The following is a 23,727-nucleotide window of genomic DNA, read 5'->3' on the forward strand; positions in this document are numbered from 1 at the left end:
ATATTCATTCATTCATTCAATGTAACATATTCGGTATGCTCATGATAACACTTTGATAAAACGGTTCCAGATAGCCATGAGGCGGCTAATTGAAAAGTCCCATAGCTTTTAGCTATTAGCTTGAATCTAGGCCACTGCTGTCGCTTAAATGTAAGAAACTAGCGATAGCCCGCGACGTCGTCTCCTTAGAATTTCTGTTTTTTGTTTTTAATTTTTAGGGTTTATTTAAATATTTTTTTAATTTTATTTTGGCGCAGTGGTGGGTGCGTATGTCTGTTTGTATTAACTCTACCAGCAGTTCGGAAGGCAGATTCCGCCGAAAAGAAGCCGGCAAGGCCGTTTTAAATAAAACTGACATACCTACAGCCCGATATCTTAGACTACATCATCACTGACCATCAGGTGAGATTGCGAACAAGGGCTAAGTTTTAATGTGTTAAAAAATATATAATATATAGTCAGCGAGTTCAGAGATTATAAGAAAGTATGGATATACAACGTGTAACCTAATTACGAAATAATGCATAAGTATATTTCAATATATATATATATATATTCAATATATATATGTATAACAATATTCAATCAAAAGAAGCAAATTTGTTTTTCCATACAATCGAATTCAAAATAATCTAAGTAAAACTTATCACAACCCTAATGAAGATAAAAGACCGACACGCGCAAACACCTGCGCTACGCGACGCGTATCTAATAAAGTGTGTGGACTTACAGAGTTTTAATTTTGCATGTGATGTTAGGGCTGTATCAGATTTCTTTTAGCAAAAATTATAGCAGTGGTTTACCCAAAACTAATAGTGTTTCGGTATCACAGATAACTCTCAGAGACAGTACATAATGTACCTCTAAAGCCTGTGAAGTATTATTTCGGAATATAATCGTTTGTATAATATTAAAAAGTTCTAACTACGTTATTGCTGTATTTTTGTGCTCATGTACCTCCTTATTCCAGTCGAAAGACAATAACTGTAGCAGTTTAGTAATATCCACCCCAAAGGGGGTTTTAACTCGTGCCACAATATAATTATCTCTACCCGTTGTTCATATTTTATCTATTCAGATGTACGAGATAATGGTAGACATAACTTTCTTGTGGTGCCTCGGTAATTTCAAATATAAGTTCTTGTTGAATATTTATTAATATTAAAAAACCTTCACATTCACAGAGAAGACCTGTGTCCTGTGATAGCTACCCGACACCACATAATTCTCCCTGGGGGGGGGGGGATTGTTTGGTGCCGATATCCTTAACGAAGGAGTCTTGAAACTGGGTTGGTAGATGTTCCACGTAACCTCCACCCCGTCCTACAGAGCCTAAACCCCGCGCAAAAAAATAATTACGATGAAAAGAAATAGACTAATGATGATGATTCTGTACGCAACTGTTAGAAAATAGCAACCGATAAGATAAATCTATCTAAGCAAACAACTGCCATAATCCGCACGGGGCGATAAAACGTAAACATATTCGTTGAGGCAGTGTATACGCTAACTGGGTCAGGGCTGGCGACGACGATACGGGCTGCGACAGCCCTAAATATTTATACGCAGATTCATTGCGTATGCAGTTATTGTAAACATGCATGGGTGATTGCAGACAGGGGTAAATACGTCCCGAGGCCGAGCTTTTGCGACGGAATAACCTCCTTTCTAGGGTTCCCTATCCAAAGAGTCAATCTTGACGACTGCCGATTGGCGCATTGGGCTGCGACCCTGCTTAATGAGTCCAAGGCCGGGGGTTCGATTCCCACATCTTTAAAATGTTGGTGTGATGAACATGAACGTTTTTCAGTAGTTTATATGAATGAATGAATGAATATACTTTTATTGCACACCACAAAAAGTACATAAAAGAAGAAAAGTGTAATAAAACAACGTATACAGTTTGGCGGCCTTATCGCTTCATAGCGATTTTTCTAGGCAACCAATGACGAATAAAACTAATACAGAAAATAGTTTGGTGGGGCACATATGTGCATATACCCATAAATAATTATTGTTTTATATATATATAAAACAATATTTATATGTATATTATAAGTATTTATGTATTTTAGGTATTCATAAAAATAAACATCAGTCATCTGAGTACCCATAACACAAGCTACACTTACTATGAGGCTAGATCGCAATGCGTGTATTCTCGTAATTTACTTGTCTGTCCGTCTGTCACCGAACTGTATCTCATGAACCGCGATAGGCACAATTTTTGGCCCGAACCGGGATTCCAGGACCTCGCAATCCATAATTATGCACGCGACCCGTTGACCAACGAGGCAGTTAATAAAACATATACAAAAAACATCAATGGAACGATTCAATTAAAAAACAGACATAAATAAACATAGAATAGTTTAACGCCCAGAACGGACTTTCAGAACTTTATACCGCGGCGTCAAAAAACAAACCAATAAAGCCAATCTTGTTTTTAATACGGATAAGGTTCTAAAAATAGATGGTATTATTGGTAAATCGTCGAATTATTATGAGCGCATAGGAAAGAATTATAGTTATTGCGGACTTGTAAAAAATTAAGCACAATAACGTGAAAACCATTGACGTCAAAGCTGTTTTGCGTACAGCTAATGAGATCCGCAAAAAGTTGAGAACATAGCAGAAAAAAGGTGACCATTAAAAAATAAATTGATGAAGGTGTTCGGACAGTGAGAACTGAGACGTTAAATTCAAATTCAAAATTTCTTTATTCATGTAGGCCTATCACATGCACTTATGAAGCGTTCATACGTATAATATGTTTACATAATTGTAGAGGGATGGTGCTAACTTCGTTCGCTAACTTAAACCTAAATCTATGAGGGTTCCAAACGCGCCCTGATCTAAAAGAGCCCACAAAAAACTTAACCGGGTAATTTTATTTTTGTTATCACCATCTCACAGTAAATTTATATTAAGCTATGAAGTTAGAGCAATTCACACCTAGGCTTTTTATCGTTTAAGTAATCCTTAACTTTATAAAAGGATTTAGTTATTGGACCGTACATCCAGACGGTACTTTCTTAATGGTCATAAAGATGAATATTTTATAAATTTAAAATGCATACAAATATAAAATTGATATATTTATATATATTATAAAATTGATAATTCATATATATTTATAAAATTGATAATGCCTCCAAGTGTAGGTAAAAACGCTAATAAAAAAAAAATTAAAAAAAAAATAAAAAAAAATAGATAAAGATGAATAGCTTAGTTCATCATCAACCCATTAGCGTCCTACTACAGGGCACGGGTCTCCTCTCAGAACGAGAAAAGTTTAGGCCGTAGTCTACCACGCTGGCCAAGTGCGGATTGGTGGACTTCACACACCCTTGAGGGCATTATGGATAACTCACATGCCGGTTTCCTCAAGTATTTTACGTCACCATTAAAGCAAGTATCATCAACCAATGGCGAAGAAAACAAATACAGAAAAATAGTTTGGTGGTGCACATATACATATACCCATAAAATAAATATATCAATGATTTAATAAATATATATTATTATACCTACAACACAGAAAAAAAAGATGTCGTTCGATCACCCATATTAATGACAGATTGACATAGACGCGGATGTGTCGTTTATTTCATTGATAACTTACTCTTTGAAAATTAAGCTCTAGATATCCTATTATGATTTATAATAAAAAAATTATTTGAGTTCCAACATATAACCAAAGAGCACACTCTATTACGAACACTTTATTTTGGAAAACTAAGATTTGTAAAATGTAAACTAGTGCTATAATTAAATAATGTTTATTTTTTTTCCATCTCCTTTGTGGATCTTCCAAGTATACGTGACGTTGACAAAATGGAAAAAAAGAAAAAAAAAGGAAAAGAAGAAGAATAAGAACTTACACCACTTAGGGCACAGATCGCAGTGTCACGCGGCCGCCTCGTGCATAATGGTGTTAATATTCCGCTTAATGGCCAAGGTCATTAATATCTACCTCAGCTTGTTGGTAGATAATAGAGCAAGATAACTGATATTGGAAGAATCTTCATTGATTTGCTGCCAGTAACCGCTAAGCTAAACAGGTTGTTGACTTTATTTGTTTTATTTAAACGCTACGTCGTCGCGTCGCCAGTCAACAACATTATAATCATTCACAAATAAATAAATAAAATAAATATACTACGACAATACACACATCGACATCTAGCCCCAAGTAAACGAAGCTTGTGTTATGGGTACTAAGATGTATGATGAATATTTTTATGAATTATATATACATAAATACTTAGAAAATACATATAAACACCCAGACACTGAAAAACACTTATGCTCATCACACAAACATTTTCCAGTTGTGGGAATCGAACTCAATGCCTCGGACTCGAAAGCAGGGTCGCTGCCCACTGCGCTAGTCGGCCGTCAAAAAAAAAAAAAAAAAGGAACAAAAAACAAAGGAATCCACAAACCAAAACCAGATCGTCTATGCCACGATCATGCAATAACAATACTAATATTAAAGAAAGATAGACAGAAAGAAAAATCGTGTGGTGTAAAATTGTAACATCTACAAAAAAATCGTCTTTATAGTCACACATGTGGTGTACAATTGTAGCATCTACATCATTTTTTTAAAATTAGGCTCGGTAGGTATAGCACTGGCGTATAATATTTGCCGTCCTGGGCTGGTAAGATTGGCCGCCCATAAATTAATGGAAAAGAAGCAAAAAAAAAAAATATGAAATCTAATCCAGCAGCTTGTTGATTTGAATTATTTTTATTTATTTATGTATTCATTTATACTCTTTATTTGCACACAAAAAAAAATACAGAAGAAGAATAAAAAAAAACATACAGAAGAAGTATACAAAAGGCGGCCTTATCGCTTTGTAGCGATCTCTTCCAGGCAACCTTAGGATATGGAAAACAAAAGGATAACATACTGCAGGAACTACTGAATGAAGAAGTTACTTTCTTTAAAGTAACTAAAACAAGATCACGTTTGATCTACAGATTTCGTCGGACACGCTGCCGCCCCTCGCAGCCTGCCGTCCTAGGCTAAATACTGGGCCCTGGGATCAACACTGGTACCTATATTAAACCAAACCAAATTATTTCAAAATAAATTGTGAATATAATACGTATAAAGTCGTCAGATATTCCAACAAGCTCTGTACTGCAAAACGATGCAATAGTACATAATATATGAAATGTGCTTGCGGTATGGCTGTAAAAATATATAAACTACCAACCGATTTCGAAAACGTGAATCTTAATATGTTTAAAAATAAATTAAGTAAAATGCTTCTCGAAAAATGTTATTATGATGTAAAAGAATATTTATTATAAACGAAATAATTTTAAATATAAATTACGGATCATTTATTTCGATTTGGTTATTTATTTATTTATTTACTGTCATTTTTAATTTTATCATGTGTTGGTATTGTTTATTTTAATTTAATTTGACATTTAATTAAGGTTGATCTTTTTAATATCCAATGAACCAAATTTGCACACTATTAATTTATTAGAATGTTATGCTCTCTAAAATAACTATATTGTTTACCAACATCTTTATATTGTACAAACGTTCTTGCAAATAAATGATTATTATTATTATTATAGCCTGCTAAACGGCGCAGAACTGGTACAGCCAGACCCCTTATCTTCGTCGTCGTCGAATCCACGCGACTAAATATAATAACTAACAATCAAAAAACTGACTTTATTCCTTGATTTCTACATAACATACATGGTTGGAAGGATTGCAATCATTTCTAAGTAATAATAGCCGAATGTCAACTCCTCATATTTACAGAATTACAGCATTGAACTCTAAATCGGTTAAGCGATTTAGTGTTCAGGTGCGATGTCGCGTAGAAAACTATTGGGGGTATGAACTATGGGAGTATGTCCCAACAGGTCAGCCTGCTACCATCTTAGACTGCATCCTCACTGCAATCTCACCACCAGGTGAGATTGCTGTCAAAGGCTAACTTGTAGTGGAATAAAATAAATTAATAAAATACATGAGATCTTAAAACTTTTTCACAGTGCAAGTCATATTATGGTCTAATCATGGCAACATTTATATTTCAATGAAAATGTTTTTGGTGGGATATTTTTTTGTTATCGCTCTCGCCAGAAGAGATAGGTTCTTTAAATTTGTTGTTCTTATATAGGCTTCGTTTACCTTCGGTTACCTTTATTAGGCACGGCAGCATACAAACATTAATTGTAAGAAGAGTTAATAGTTTAACTATTCAGCGCCACGCTAAGATTTACGACTTTGTCTCTTTATCGCTGATAGCTATCTTTAATTTTGGTTAGTCACCCGGTGCGACCTAGAGAATTATTCAGTGTTAAACCCAGTTCAAGGCTGCGGCCATAAATAAATAATGTACGACTATATTTATACAAATTAATGATGTATAATTAATTGTATATACTCCATTTTCTTAGCTGTAATCTTTATACATATATTTCTTGTGTGCGTGTATATGTCACTGAACTCCTCCTAGACGGCAGGACCGATTTGAATGAATTTTCCGGAATGCGTTTGGGTGGCTCCCTGGATGGTTTAGATTCACAAATCAGCCCGACAGATGGCGTTGGGGTCAGCTAGTATTTTATAACTTTTATATAAAACTTTGAAGCGGTGATAGCGCACGCACGCACCTCCAACTTCTATTTCTACGTTGAAGGAAAACATCGTGAGGAAAACTGCATGCGTGAGAGTTCTACATAATGGTCACAAAGGCTTGTAGAGTCTACCAATCCGTGCTCATTGTGGAAGGAGACCCGTGCTCTATTTGGTGGGCCGGTAAAAGGTTTATTTGATGATAGTGACGATATAACACTTTAAAGTAGTTCAAAGAATAAAGAGAATTAAAATAAAATTACTTTTCCGTTCCGGGCAACATCGTGGGAAAACCGGCACGCCTCAGAGTTCTCCATAATGTTCTTAAATGCGTGAAAAGTCTACCAATCTGCAATTAGACAGCTTTGTTGGCTGTTCAATCTCTCCTCTCAGAATGAGGAGAGATTCGGGCAACCCTTGCTCTTGTTCCGTTTTTCCACGATGCGGCTCGGAACCCTAGATGATTTTTTTTTTAATGTATAAAAATTGATTCTGGAGACGTGCCAAAACACATCATAATATTTTTGCAACGTCGCTTCCTAATGCTCAAGGCCATACGTATTTCTTTGACGACCCCGATGCGATCGATTTCGTTCTGACATCATAAGTTTTTTCAGTAGGTAAGATATAAGTGGCGGCCGCTTTTATGCCCAATTAAGTATAGCTCGGCTGCTTACTGGCCTTTGCACTCATTATAAAACAACTCCTTAACGACTAGATTCAACCTAATGGGGTCGGAAATAAATCATAATCATATTCAGGCTTTTAACGCCCCACTTCTGGACGCAGGCCAATAATTATTGGCTATTGAGTTTTCCTGTACAGTTTATTTTATACTTATAATTGATTTATGGACCATCGTGGCTCAAGTGATCATCATCCTCATCATCATAGCAACCCATTACCGACCCACTACAGAGCAGGGCAAAGGACTCTCCCCACAATGAGTAGGGGTTAAGGCCGTAGCCCACCAAGCTGACCCAGTGCGTATTGGTGACTCCACACACCTTTGAGAACATTACAAAGTGGAGTAGTTTTTGATGCTTCAATATTTGTGACCCTGCTTTCTGAGTCCAAGGCCGTGGGTTCGATTCCTACAACTGGAAAATGTTTGTGTGATGAGCATAAGTGTTTTGCAGTGTCTGGGTGTTATATTCTAAGTATTTATGTATATATAATTCATAAAAATATTCATCAGTCATCTTAGTACCCATAACACAAACTACGCTTACTTTGGGGCTAGGTGGCGATGTGTGTATTGTCGTAGTATATTAAAAAATTAGTATTAAATTAAAAATTTAAATTAGTATTCAAATTCATTTATTTCAAGTAGGCCTACTTTATAAGCACTTTTGAAACGTCAAGTATGTATGTTTGTGTGACTCTACCACCGGTTCGGAAAGCAGATTCTACCGAGAAGAGCCGGCAAGAAACTCAGTAGTTGCTCTTTTCCAACATCAACATTTACAATCATTTTGCTATCTTGCGGGAGATGAGAGCGAGGCTGGCTGCTTCCATTCTACCTTGTCATTGAGGAATTCATCAAATGTATAGTAACCTCGCTGTACTAGATGCGTTTTTACACATTTTTTTTTTTTATTTTTTTTTTTATCAATATTAGTCTTGTACACGGCTTCTGTATGTTCTCAATTCTGTGTCCATATCATATATTTTAAGTTCAAACAAATAAATTTTATTTGACACTTCTTAGCCTGCTCTCTTAAGTGTACAAAGCGCTTTTGTGGTTATCCGCGAATGAGAACAGCACGATATATTTACTCCTAATAACTAATAACAAAAAATCTCATTATCACGATCTTTAGGAGTGTAACGCTAACTTTAATATCATCACAAAAACGGGCATGGTTCTTACTTTTTACCACTTCTGCTTAGATCATTGGAACCGAATGTTTAAGATCATAGAGATTTCTTCAATAAGCTAAATTATGAATGACAGCGACCGGCTTTCTGAGTCCATAGCCGTGGGCTCGATTCCCATAACTGGAACATGTTTGTGTGATGAACATGAATGTTTTTCAGTGAGATGTTTAGATAAACATTATAAGTATTTATTGATATTAACCATGAAAATATTTATCTGTTATCTTGTACCCATAACACAAGCTAGGTACGCTTACTTTAGAGCAAGATGTCGGGGTGTGTATTTTCGTAGTATATTTAATGTTATTATTTATTTATTTAATAAAAAAAAAAAAATGAAAAATGAATGAAAACACTTTTACTAAACATCATCATTCAGGCCGTAGTCCAACAAGCTGGCTATGGGCGGATTGGTGGACTCCACACACCTGTGAGAACATTATTTATAGAATAGTCCTATTATAGTATAAAGGACTACGTTATCGATAAAAAAGCTTGGGTGTGAATGATTGCTCAAACCAGGTTGCTCTTTTAATAATTTTAAATGACAATGTGAGATGGTGATAACAAAAAAAACACCCGGCTAAGTTTGTTGTGGGCTTGTTCTTAGACCAGGACGCGTTTGGAACCCTCGTAGCTTTATCGCCATCATCTCACTACCGTGTAATACTCATGTAATGTACGCATCAAAAGTGCCACCTATGGGCCTACTTAAATAAAGATATTTTTGACTTTGACTTTGAATAATTTTAAATGACAATGTGAGATGGTGACAACAAAAAAAAACACCCGGCTAAGTTTTTTGTCGGCTTCTTCTTAGACCAGTAACGTTTGATTTTTGAAAATATTAAGCAATAAATAGGAAAATCCCTTTATGGAGCACTGAGTTGGTACACACTTAAACACCAAGTGCTCGAGAGGATACTCACTTTAATTAGAAAACATGTTTGGTCAATTTTAATTAATAAAATCGTTAATAAGATAATTAGCTAATCTATATATCTAATAATAATAAATTGGAACGGACACCCATTAAACTAAGGCTCTCTTACCGCCGATGCCGAAATAAGTATATACCTCAGTCTTATAGCGACTGCTTAGTTCATTTAGAAAGCATAAGGTATTCAAAATTCTAACTTAAAATTTTTAATTAATTCATTGTTCTGGTTTCTGTAGGTTTATGATTTTATTTTTTTATATCCTTAGTATACTTACAGCAAGCCAAAACATATACTAAGTCATTTACAAATGAACATAATAAAAATATTAGTTAATTTGTCTGAATATAATTTAAGAAGTTAGCTAAACTTATATTAAATATGTAAATTTGTTGGTGCTGAGCAATCATATTATTAAGAAACGAGAGCGCGCGAAATGTTGGATCATTTCGAGCATAGTGCGTACGTAACGAATCCAGTGAAAATAGTGGTAAATCTTCCCCCGCAAGTTCGTACCGTTTTACCAGGCACTCGCACAGCTAACGATCTAAGTGCATCTGGGATGTCAACCTTATTGTTAAGGAGTAAGAAGTAGTGTAGTAAGATTTTAATAGGTGCTTTGTTCATAATTTCGAACACTTGAATAGTCAATCAAAGCATGTCCCAATACAGTCCATCTAATACTAAACGTTTGTCGGCAGGCATGAAAATGACAATGTCCACATCAGCCACGATGAGCGCCCGCGTGCACAGGAAGGTCATGCGCGCGCCGCATAAGCGAGCCCACCCCGGCAAAATGCTCCACGCCGGCAAGTTGGTCCATCCCGGGAAAAACGCTCACCTTGGCAAGTTCGGCAAGATGGGCCACTACACGCACACACACGTCCGCCCCCCGGACACCTGCGAGAACAGCAACGACAGCGGTCTCGGCCCGGACCCCGTCACCAGGTGAGGCTGACGAGAACTCTTCGTATCTTATATGTATAGAGTAACTGCAATGTCATTTGCAGTTCTTGCTGCGCGTCCATGGAACTCTTCCACACAATTTTCTGTGTGACAAACCTGAAGCAGCACTATCTGCAGTGGCGTGCATAGAGGGTATGCACAGGTTATGCAGACTACATAAAATGATAAAAATCTCCAGAACGAGTTACATAAAACTTAAGGGTAGGCATTGTAAGAGTTATAAAAGCCTATCTTTAAGTTTGTATAACACGTACTGGAGATTTTTATCATTTTATGTAGTCTGCATACCCTGTGCATACCCTCTATGCATGCCACTGACTATCTGGCTTCTCTCACAACAATTTAGACATTTATAATTTCTGAATGTTCTCTGGTCTGGTCTGGTGGAATGCTGCGGCCGTGGTTAGTTACCGCCCTACCGAAAAAGACGTGCCGATAAGTGATTAAGGGTTCTGGTACGATGTCGTATAGGAACCGATTAGGGTTATGGTTTTAATATAACTGCCATACTAGGAGTATATATAGTATCTTATCATTTCTGACGCGTTGCTCTCGTCATTGAGCTTTGTAACGCATATTCGTTACCATCACAAACGCATTAGACTTCACAACACACAGTTTCGACTAACACAAGCAAATTCCATTACAAAATATGTCCTAAACTTTCTCCGGAATCGATATTTGTTGCTGTTTTGTAAGAAAAGAAAAAGTAATGTATTATGCTTCAGGTAATTAATTCGAAATCTATTAAAACAACGCCAATAAGAATTTGATTTACAATTAATAACCTAGTAGCTATATTATACCAATTACCAATTGAGTCAGATCCAAATTGGTGTTTTAACAGAAATGAAAGTCAACAAAATAGCCCGTTAATAGTAATAATAATAATCAAACGTATTGTAATTTTTTTTTTATAAATTTTTAATAGTTTTTTTTATTTTTCTTTTAAAATATCACTGTTGAAAATTTTAAAAATAAGGCATATAAATAAAAGATAGATAATAAGAAAGAAACACTTAGTAGGCATTATTTTATTTCCTAAAATATCTTCATATAAACTGACAATGAGAACGTTTACTTAGTTTAACACAAAATGTTTAAAACAGTGAAATAATAGTCAAAAAAATTGTATAAATAACAGTGATTTTCACACAAGCTTTTCCTTTATCACGGAAATCACTTCCTTCCCATATTATGAACCATAGCTTGTGCCACTCTCAGTTGTAACGTTGCCTAAATAAATCATCATCGAATGATAATCTCTTTAGTCTATCGCAATTGAGAGCACAACATCGAATACTTACTTGGTTGTAGTTATTTATTAGTTTGCAATTTGTTGACAAAACATAACAAAATACAATAAATGCAATTGTTTAAAAAATACCCATTTATTGAATGTTCAATTAAAATGTGTAGAGGTTTCAAATTTTAGACGTCCGCGTCGTTTCAAACACACAAACGTACACCGACCGAATTGTATATTAACACCGTAAATAATGAAAATTATAAACGGTGATAGCCCAGTGGGTAGGGCTTCGAATTTACTCTCGGGGGGGTGACTTCGAATCCCAGCAAGTTATGTGCGTTTTAAAACGGGGAAGGAAAGCATCGAGAGAAAACCTGCATACCTGTGAGTTCTCCATATAATGTTCTCAAAAGTGTGTCAAGTCCACCAATTTGCACTGAGCCAGCGTGGTGCTTTACGGCTTCTGCCTTAACCCCTTCTCATTGTGGAGGGAGTCCCGTGCCCTGTAGTGGGCTAGTAACGGGTTGATGATGATGATGTAATAATGAAACAGAAACTTTAAAAGATAAATAGCTGATATAGTTGAAGACGTAACTCAAAACAGATGATTGAATCATTATAGACGAATATCATAAAATCGATATAAACACACGTTTATATCATTATATTCGTCGTTTGACATATTAGTAGGTATTGAGTTAAAGAACCATCCGAATACACCGGAAGCTATGAAGACAATAAGGAAAATAACAAATTGGAGTAGCTGTTACGGTTCAGATAAAATTGTAAGAAACTATAAGGAAATAACGCAATGAATTTCGTTGTAGAACACAATAAAGTTACAATAATATTAGTATAAAAATATATTAAAGGCATTGTATTGTTTTTTGGATATCATACATACAATTAACCTTCAGTATAACCAAATCTTATATCTGTCATCATCATCAACTTATTAACGGCCCACAAGTGTATGATCGGGACTAAGATCGATCGATTTTTTGGATAGCAGCAGTTATTTAGGCAGGCGTTACTTTGCGGAAATCCATAATATGTTATGATAATTAAGCTTAATTTGCTGTACTCCGCGAACAACAGCAGCAAATCTTAACAATTATCAATGTCTTAACAATTATTCATTGTAAAGTCAACATCTCCTGAGGATGCTCAGGTTTCGAAGCGAAACGTGCGTAGAGGGTACATTGACGAGGATATGTTTGGTGTGGAGTATACGGATTGGAGAAATTATAAATTACACCAGATAGATTCCCCTGCTTTTCGCGGAGTATATTTTTTCGCGGATTTTTTCGCTGTCCTAGTTTTGAAGAGCCATAAATCCGGACATAAATCAAAGAGAAAAATAAAACCACATATGAATAACGCAATATAACCTTATTTAAGCAGAGCCTTTAGGTCACAAACGCAATACGGAAGTAGTTGATAAAGTTGTACAAGTTGAACTAACCAGTCCGACAAACTGTAGACTGACTGAACTCATAACTGCTAATATAAACAAGTTACATCACCGATTTGAACCACTTTGGGAACTCGCACATTTGGGCTATTGGCACATTAGTCATTATTTGATGTTGTTATCGGTCGCAATGATTGTGATTCAAGGATTAATAGAGTTACAAAAACTGAAAAACATTATTAAATTCTGAATAATAAACAATTGTTCTTTGACAAACTAATAGACGACTGTACAGTGTTTGAAGAAGGTTACTGATATCTGATGTGTATTTATGTTCCTATATGAGGAAGATGGTCAAAATTAAGATAACGTCATGGGCTATAAGAAAAACGAATTAAAATTCCTATCTATTTGTGTAAATTGTAAATTAAATACTGTAAAAACAATCAATCTAAAATATGAGTTATAATTAAACTTGAAAAAACACTAACTTGCAACCAAAATACATAGTAAAAAAAATTAACACAACTTATCTACAAGCAGGACGGACTGAATAGAAACGTAAAAGAACTGAATATAGTCGAACGACAAAACGGAAGTGATTTCATTTGGATCGACTAAGCAATGCGGCGAAGTGTACACGGGATATCAGCTAAGCAGCGGTGCAAGTCTTTACTACGAATATTTACTACGCGGATTGATAGAAGAAAAGTTCCAAAAGAGCTAATTAATATATACTGAAGATAACCTAATTTAAATGAGTTAAAATAAAAAGGCAGAGATGATGAGATCTGGGACGCTTGAGTTGTTTTATGATATAAGTTTTTTATATAAAAGCAAACGGTAGTCAATATTGGTTCACCTTAGTGAGGAAGATGCTAACAATCGGCTAGAACGTGTGAAAATGTTCAGCTGTTTAAAACACGCTTTATGTAATCGAATCATTTACAAGCATCTGTGACATTGATTCTTAAAAAAAACTAACAGTATTCGTATTGTTTCACGGCACAAAGAAGTTACGAAAGAAGGCTGATTTCGTGAGCCCTACGGTCCCCACGGTAATGCTGAAAAATTTGTAATATCCCAGCTTAGGATCATCAATTCAACCGATTGTAGTCCACTGCCGGAGATAGGTCTTTTGTAGGGAGTTCCACAATCCACGGCCCTAGGCCGCTTGTTTTCAGCGGCTCTCAGCGACTCGCTTGATGTCGCCTGTCCACCTCGTTGGGGACAACCAACGCTGCGATTATCGGTGCGGTGTCGCCATTCCAGTACCTTAGGACCAAAAACATCTAAGGATAATCATCGCAAATAAATCGCTATTGTTTGTTGAAAAGAAAAGCCCCGAAATCTTCATTTAAATCTCTAAAAACTGACACCAACTTAACTTTCAAATGCAAATAAACATATTCCCTTAATTCAGCTGCTATGATAGTGATAGTTTTCAAAATCTCTTCTTGAAAGTTGATTCAAAATTAATGTTATATGTATGTATTTATTGCTGGTAGTAACTCTACTAGAATCCATTCAATGTCTAGTTTACAAGAGGACGAGGTTGGCATTAGGTCGGCACATGGCGCGGGCGCGTAGTACCGACGCACGTGCTAATTCCTATTTTTGGCACGTAGCGTCTGAATCATCCGCAACGCCAGTCGCTACAGATGCAATCTCTATACAATCTTGTGATAGAGGCTGCTAACATTCAATTATCATAGTCCGTACCTGACCATTGTAAATGCATTTAAGGTTTTCTGCATTCATTATTTTACCATGAATGTGCAACTGAGTCCAACCTTAAGTTGCCTTAATCCAACAAATACAGATCAATACGGTTATCGCAAAAAATAACAAAGTCAGCTTCTTTCGTGGACTTAAACCTAATATTTACAATATCTATACAATGTTTTAATTAATTAAACGACTTTTTGCTGTTTCTCTGCTAAATTTACGATCTATTTTCTTTTTTTTAGATTTGTATTCTTACTCTTTTTCTAATGTCGCTTTATAATTTCCTTATCATCTTTTGTAATTGTGTTATAAACGCTACTTTGTTGACCTTTTATTTAAGTGTTGTATTTTCCTTGTTTATTCTTTGCCCTTCATTCAATTAACGATTTAGTTATTTATGCGGCTAATTATTTTTCTTTTCTTGAGCACTAGCAGATTTTTGTTTCCTTATTAATTTTTTTTTGTTAAGAGGATCATTGGGCATTATATATATAAAATATTCTTTCGCAATTTGTAACATTCACAGTTTTGGCAAGAGTGGTAATGGTGGTAAATTGAGCCAAAAGCCAATGTAGCAATCCTGTAATTCCTATCGTTGCTTTGATGCAATACGATTTATGCTAGCCTACTTTTTACAAAAGATACGGATACGGGTAAATACAGGTTAACGTGAAAATGGACCACGTATATATTATGAAAATTAAGCTTGATTTGCCTTTCTCCGCGAACAGCAGGTGAATCCGTGTGGTGTAATTTCTAATTTCTTCAATCCGTACACTCCACGCCAAACAGATCCTCGGCAGTGTGCCCTCTACGCACGTTTCGCTCCGAAACCGGAGCATCCTCAGGAGATATTGACTTTACAATGAATAATTGTTAAGTCAACAATCAAATCAATTGAATACAATGAATAATTTCATGAGTTACATAATTTCATGAGGATCGGTTAAGTAGTTTTTGCGTGAAAGCGTAACAAACAAACTTACATTGACATTTATAATATTAGTAGGGATAGGGATAAGGATTATAGATTTCCACAAAGTAACGCGTGCTTCTATCCAATAGGACCACGCATACATTTTTAGTACTCTAACTAACTTCAAATTTGTTCGGAAATGGCAATGTATTGCGATAGTGATATTATAATAAAACATAGACAAATATCAATCAATCTATTTCTGGAATATTAAATGGATATTGCTAAAATTTCAGGAAATCTGCTCTTGGCATTTATTTAACTCTCTCAAATAGTCTAGTTTGAACTGCTTCAGCGCTACTGCTATATTTATACACTCGCTGAGTTTAATATAAACACCCGCGACCTTCGCGTTAGAGATATCATTCAAAAATTATCAACGCTCTCACGATAACAGTATAATGTGAGTAGAGCAATTTATAATGTCTTCTGGTTTCGGTATTAAATGGTTTGTCATATAATTGTATAAAATATATCTATGAGTTCTTGATAGTTTAGTGGATGGAGTTTCAGCTACATCAAAGAAAGACAAACTTGAAGATTGATCGTTAAAATATTGCACAGTTAAATTAATATGTTAACATTTAAAGTATATATTTTTATATTTTTTTGGTGATTATTGACTTCTGACCTTGTCTCACAATCCAATCCAAAATCTTTAGACCACAGAATGAAGTTACTACAGCCATCTCATTATCATATTAAAAATTAAGTTTAATACAGGGATTGCGCTAGTATGGGCTTTGCCGTGGAATTTGATGTATCTTTACAAAGAATTTATCCTTTTTAGATGTATATCAAATTCCACGGTCTAAAGTCAAAGTCAAAGTCAAAAATATCTTTATTCAAGTAGGCCCACAGGTGGCACTTTTGATGCGTACATAAGAATTACACGGTAGTGAGATGATGGCGATAACCACATTCGTAAACTTAAAACTAAAGCTACGAGGGTTCCAAACGCGTCCCGGTCTAAGAAGAAGCCCACAACAAACTTAGCCGGGTGTTTTTTTTTTTTGTTATCACCATCTCACTTTTAATAAAAGTCGTTGGTTGTTGGTTTCATATAGACTGATTTAATGCAAGTCATTCATACATAGACAATACACAAACTTTCACCTCAATGTCCATAGATGGCGCTACTTGTATTAATTAACATTATATTTGATAATATTCTAACACCCCCACTTTATCAAAAATAACAACACTTTCAAAGTATTACATACAGTGGAGAGGTAAAGCTACACAAAAAAAAACTTTTAAACTCAATATACAATAACAAATACAGTATACAGTCCTGCCTTGGCTATTCTAAATTAACAATTCCAAAATCTTTCATGAACTTATAATGTTTAACAGCTGGCAGACCTTTGGTTAGCAAGTCAGCAGGCATGTTAGCTGTTGACAAATATCTAGCTTCAATTATATCATTTCTTAAAACTTCTCTAATGAAATGATACCTGACATCAATATGTTTGGACCGTTTATGTGACTGATCATTATTTGCTAACTTTAATGCACTCTGACTGTCATTGTACATAATAATTTTAGTACAGGAACCAATTATTTCAAACTCTAACTTCTGTAAATATATTGCTTCTCGACATGCTTCCGACAAAGCCATATATTCTGCTTCACAACTACTAAGAGCAACAGTTCTTTGTTTCTTGCTCTCCCAAGAAATTACAGCACCTGATTTAGTGAAACAGAAACCAGTATATGAGCGTCTGTCAGTGGCATCACTTGCCCAATCAGCATCCACAAAACCTACAAGCTCTGCACTTTCTTTAGAATATTTTAAACAATAGGTTTTAGTCTGTGATAAATATTTCAGAATTCTTTTTGCACAATTCCAGTGTACATAAGAATAACAGTTGTTAAACTGGCTTAAATAACTGATTGAATAGGAAATATCAGGACGAGTTAGGACAGCTAAGTACATTAAACTTCCTATTAATTTTTGATAAGGTAGCTTTTGTTCACATACATTAGACTTATCAACATTCAATTTACATTCTATAGGAGTTTCTACTGCATGACATTCAGACATATGAAATTTTTCAAGTAACTGATTAATATACTGTTCTTGATCTAAAGTAATTATATTGGTGCTTTTGTTAATGTTAACTCTCATGCCCAAATAATTTCTCACTTGACCTAAATTCTTTATTTTAAATTTTTGGCTTAAAATCTCTATTAAATTATCAGATTCAGACTTACAATTTGAATATACTAGAAAATCATCGACATACAGTCCAACTATAGTTTTCTTATTATCACTATGATTTTTAACAAATACACAGGGTTCTAATTTACATTTTCTAAATCCTGATTTACATAGTATCTCCTCAACCCTTTTATACCATGCTAGAGATGATTGTTTTAATCCATAAACAGCTTTTCTCAACTTTAAAACTTTATTTGAATTATTTATGGGAAAACCTTCAGGTAAATGCATAAATATGCTTTCTTTTAGATGACCATTAAGGAAAGCTGTTTTCACATCTAGATGAGTGATATCCATGCCTAACTGGACACTTATGGCAAACAACAAACGCAGGGTTGAATGTCTAATCACTGGACTGAAGGTTTCTTGGTAATCAATACCAGCCTTCTGGGTAAAACCCTTGGCTACAAGCCGCGCACGATATGACACTTTATTGTCCGAGTCAAACTTTTTTTTAAACACCCACTTACATTGCACTACACTCGCGTTGCTGGGAGTATCAACAACTTCCCATGCTTGATTGTCTTGGAATGACTGCAGCTCCTCTGCCATGGCCTGCGACCACATCAGTCGCTCTGGCCCACTGATGGCCTCTGCATATACCAGTTCATCTTCTCCTGTAGCTGTAGCACACATGTTGACAATACCGTATCTATCTGGCTTTCTCCTCTGACGCTTCTCTGTTACTTCTGAAAAAAATGGTGTAGTAGAGTCTGCATGTGGTATATCTGAAGCTTCTTCTGTACTCTGTGGAGCTGAACTAGTCTGTTCAGTGTTCAGGTTTTCTCCACAAGCTTCTGACTCTAAACTTTCTTCATCAACATCCAAATAATCAGATTCTGAAGAACTTGATTTGTTTAGGGGTTCAAGTTTCACCACAGATTCCTCTACCAACTCCCCCACTGAATCTGTGCTTTCTAGAGAAACTGTTACTGTCTCTTGTGGCTTGGGTTTTTCTTGTATTATAACATCCCTACTTGTGGTGACTTTGTTCTTTACTGGGTCATATATTCGGTAACTTTTGACATTATCACTATAACCAACAAGTATATGTTTTCTTGATTTCCTGTCCCACTTGGCTCTTTTGTAAATCTGGTTTCCTAGCAAACCACATCTCATATGGAGTCTTTTCAATACCTGAAGCTGTAGACCTGTTTTTGAGATATACTGCAGTATTTGCAGCTTCTGCCCAAATTTTTTTATCTAATTCTGCTTCAAAGAGTAGGCATCTAGCTCTCTCCACAATGGTGCGATTGCTTCTTTCACTGAGTCCATTCTGCTCTGGTGTGTAAGCATTTGATTTTTGATGAATTACCCCTTCATGTTTCAAAAAATCTCTAAAATCATTGCTGCAATACTCACATCCATTGTCTGTGCGCAATATTTTTATTTTTCTGTTTTGAAAGTTCTCCACCATTGACTTAAACTCTTTAAAACAAGTCAGTGTTTCACTTTTACACTTTAAGAAGTATATGAAGGTCATTCTGGTGAAGTCGTCAATAAATAGCAAAAAATATCTTGCACCACCAATGGATTTGCACTCCATCGGTCCACAGATGTCTGAGTGCACAATCTGCAAGATTTCTGTAGCTCGTGTACCTTTCGTAAATGGTAATCTTGATTGTTTGCCTTCACAGCAAATTTGACAGCTAGACTTACTTGTCACAAATTTGTCTGAGTAATCCATTCCATTGACTAAACCTTGCTTCATCTTGATCATAGCTGTACTGTTTAAGTGTCCAAGCCTTCTATGCCATGTTTGTCCATCTACTGTTGATGATGATAACAAACAAGTTTCATTTACCAAGATTAACTTGTATACATTATTTACAAGTTCAGCTTCCGCAACTAGATTGCCTAATCTGTTTTTTATGAGGCATCGGTTGGGTTCAAACACAACACTATTTCCATTTCTTATCAATTCACTAACTGATAGCAGGTTAGTCGCAAGAGTCGGTACGCACAACACGTTCTTCACTGTTACCTTGTAACCGAAACTCGTCGTGACATCTACGTCGCCGGCACATAATACAGGCACTTTCATGTGGTTTGCTACTGTGATTTCAGGTAAACTTGACGAATTCGTCCTATTTATCAACCAACTTTCGTTTGTAGTTATATGTGTACTGGCTCCCGAGTCAACATACCAGTCACATTTATTAAAGTTACCGCTCAGAAAAACAACACTAAATGCATTTGTTTGCTTTTTCTTCTCTTTTTTTTCGTTTCTAAATGGACATTGAGACATGAAATGTCCTGATTGTTTGCATTTGTAGCATGTTATTGTTTTATTATTTCTGTCATTTGAGTTTGACATTGACGTACTCGGTGCATAGATATTCGGAGTCGGTCCGCCATTTTTGCTATTGCTGCCAACTTTACCAAGTTTCTTTTTCTGCCAACTTCGAGCAATAAGTGCTGAGTTGTCATTTCCATTCACTTCAACAGAGCCGCCATTTTCCATATCTAACAATTTTGTTTTTATGGAATCTGCCGTGATCTGGATCCCGGAATGCTCTATTGCCATGATCATTGGCATAAACTTATCTGGTAAACCAGCTAGTAATAATGACCCTACCCAATCATCGTTTATAATGAATCCAGTACCGCTTAATCGTTGCGAAGTTTCCACAATCTGCGTAACGTAACTAGTCATATCTTCACATGTTTCTAGTCTGATGGAGATTAAATGACGTAATAAAGTTATTCTTCTTAAAAATCCCGCGTCATCAAATAGAGCTTTGAGTTTTGACCATAACTCCTTTGTTGTCTTCGTCTCCTTTATGTGCACAAACAATGATGTGTCAATAGTCAGGATCAATTTTGCGCGTGTTCTGGCATCTGCTACTGCCTGTGCTGCATCTGTCGCCGCTGCTTCTTGCTTGAGGTATTTGTCCGTGTCCTCAAGAACTAGCAAGTTCTGTACGGCGAACGCCCAGTCATCATAATTTTCACGACCCTTGAGCTTTGGCACACTCGCAATAAGACTTGAGTTCATCTTGATTGATGTCACACGCGTAAAATAAACTAACAAACTAACAATAACTCTTCTAAAAACGCAATAACTTTAATTTACTTTACAAAATCTGAGTAGCCCATAACCTAATAAAAGTCGTTGGTTGTTGGTTTCATATAGACTGATTTAATGCAAGTCATTCATACATAGACAATACACAAACTTTCACCTCAATGTCCATAGATGGCGCTACTTGTATTAATTAACATTATATTTGATAATATTCTAACAACTTTGTCATTTTAAATTATTAGAAAAGCAACTTGGTTAGAGCAATAATTTACACCCAAGCTTTTTTATCGTTTACGTAGTCCTTTATACTATAATAGGACTTTTCTATAAGCTTACGTTTAATACAAACTTTGAACTTTTTAAGAGACATCTCCAAGATGTCAATTGGTAGTTTATTGTAGAATTGTATGCAATTTCCTTTAAACGAATTATGAATTTTATGTAACCTAGTATATTGCACTGTAAGTTTATTCTTACTTCTAATGTTTAAATTATTGCAGTCACATTTTTTCTTAAATTTAGAAATGTTTTTATGGACGTACATTAAATTTTCAAATATGTACTGACTATACACTGTCATTATTTTAAAATCTTTAAATTTATCTCTCAATGACTCTCTCGGACCCATTTTGTAGATAGAACGAACAGCCCTCTTCTGCAGCACGAAAATAGTGCTAATATCAGCAGCATTACCCCAAAGTAAAATTCCATATGACATAATGCTGTGAAAGTAACTAAAATATACCAGTCTAGCAGTTTCTACGTCGGTCATATGGCGTATCTTCTTTACCGCATAGGCAGCAGAACTAAGCCTGTTCGATAAATTATTTACATGAGGGCCCCATTGAAGTTTAGAATCTAACGTTATTCCTAGAAAAACTGTCGTATCCTCCAGTTTCAGTTCCTCATTATTAAGTAGTACAGTGGTTTTCACGTGTTTAACATTAGGTAAAGTGAATTTTATACACTTCATTTTATACACGTCTAGTGTCCAACGGCTCCCAGTTGCCCGATAAGTGTCTGGTGTCGATCTAGTGAGGGGTCTTAAACATTGCGCTTGTTTGGACGAGGTCGTCACTCCAACGACTAGTAACCATCTCCAATTACAACTTTAGCTTCGTTCGTGACGCTCTAGTGCTTCTTAAGATTTCATCATTGATTTGATCCCGTAGAAAGGACGAATTTAGCTTTCGCCGCCCTATTTAAATAATATTTATTTGACCAAAATACGGAACCGACGCGTGACGTGTGTCGACGAAGTGTAAAGTGCGGAGACGGCGTGCGTCGAGATAAACGAGCTCCACTTATAGAGGAATTATCACGTTGCCACTTGCGTCATTGCGTTTGGATCTCTTTATTGAGGTTGACCGCTTCATATGAATATTTGATATTTTCACCCGAGTGTCTTAATGTTAACGCACATCGGGGACAGGCGTGTGTTCATACGCAGATAGTATTAAGATGCAGATTCCAATGTTTAGAGATTTGCTAGATTGGAATTTGAGTCATGTAACCACTAGTTGTATATGAATTCACGTTTAGATATCAAGGACAACAGAAGCCGGAAGGGCATTACAGATATTCGCGGTGCGAATCAGAAACAAGGAAGCAAAGCATTTCGTAACCAGTCCAAGATATAAATTAGATAAAAAAGGAAATCCTTCCGATGCCTTGCTGCAAGGCGTTATAAAAATAATCAATATCAATTCGCAAACTTATAATGTCATCTGCTTCTAACACCTTCACAATGTTCATGTGGCACAATTCCCTTCGTTTGTCCAACTACTTCTACACTATATCTTCTTTTCCTTTAATCTGCATCGCAGTAAGATAATTGTTAAATGTTGATGCTGGAAAAGAGCAACTACTGAGTTTTATTTTCCATCACTTGTGTTCTGCGGAAAGTTTTCTAAAGTTAACCAACCTCCAGAAAAAATCTGCGTATTGAGTAACTCTAGACTTGCCAGCTGGTTGTCTCCAAGCGAAACGCATAGTTTGGCATCGTATATCGTATGCTCATCGCAAATTTTAGATGGAGTTGATAGGTTGCACCGGTTAGCAAATTGACTGAATAGAAAAACAGGTATTTTCTCATAAAACTCATGACCATGGCTTTTGTTATAGTGTAGCTGGTCCGATGACACAACGACGTTACCTTTTTATTTTTTATTACGTGAAAAGATAAATATTTCTCTATTGATTATTTATTTATTTATTTATTTAGGAAGCCAACGTTATATACAATGTCTTAAAATTATTAGAAACATAACAGTAATATTCTGAATTTTACATTGTATACACCACTTACAGGCTAACTCTGCATGCATCATGAAATATAGACGTTCTTCAATACACAGAACCTAAAACTAAAGAGATAAATTAAAAAAAAAAATACAAAAGATACTACAAACTAAAATAAAAATAAAAATAAAAGAGATTATATCACAAACAGGCGCTCTGAACTTAACTGTACAACCATAAACTCTCATCTAGCTATTTGGAACTCCATTGTTAGTTACTACGTTTTTTAAGAGACGACATTTCCACGTGCCCAGGAAAATAATAAATAATACAGCGTTAGGACTACGCTGTATTATTTATTATTTTCTATGCTTTGGAACTGCTAATATCAGTATCAGATTGTGACCACTACTTATAGTACTTTTTGTGGTATGCAATAAAAGTATATTCATTCATTCAT

The 23,727-nt window shown here is 35.6% G+C and overlaps 1 protein-coding gene across 4 annotated transcripts in view; it reads left to right on the forward strand.

Annotated features, from left to right (window-relative positions):
- The window catches only part of LOC120637170, a 155,720-nt gene that overhangs the window by 100,097 nt on the left and 31,896 nt on the right, over positions 1-23,727 (forward strand). For 3 of the 4 annotated variants that reach the window (XM_039908842.1, XM_039908844.1, XM_039908843.1), the window contains exon 2: positions 10,143-10,389. In XM_039908842.1, coding sequence (XP_039764776.1) covers positions 10,143-10,389 — 247 coding nt within the window. Of the gene's footprint in view, positions 1-10,142; positions 10,390-23,727 lie in introns of those variants that run through there. The other variant, XM_039908845.1, reaches the window with a different exon arrangement.

The sequence above is a fragment of the Pararge aegeria genome, chromosome 3 (genome assembly GCF_905163445.1).
Source record: "Pararge aegeria chromosome 3, ilParAegt1.1, whole genome shotgun sequence".
Lineage (NCBI taxonomy): Eukaryota > Metazoa > Arthropoda > Insecta > Lepidoptera > Nymphalidae > Pararge > Pararge aegeria.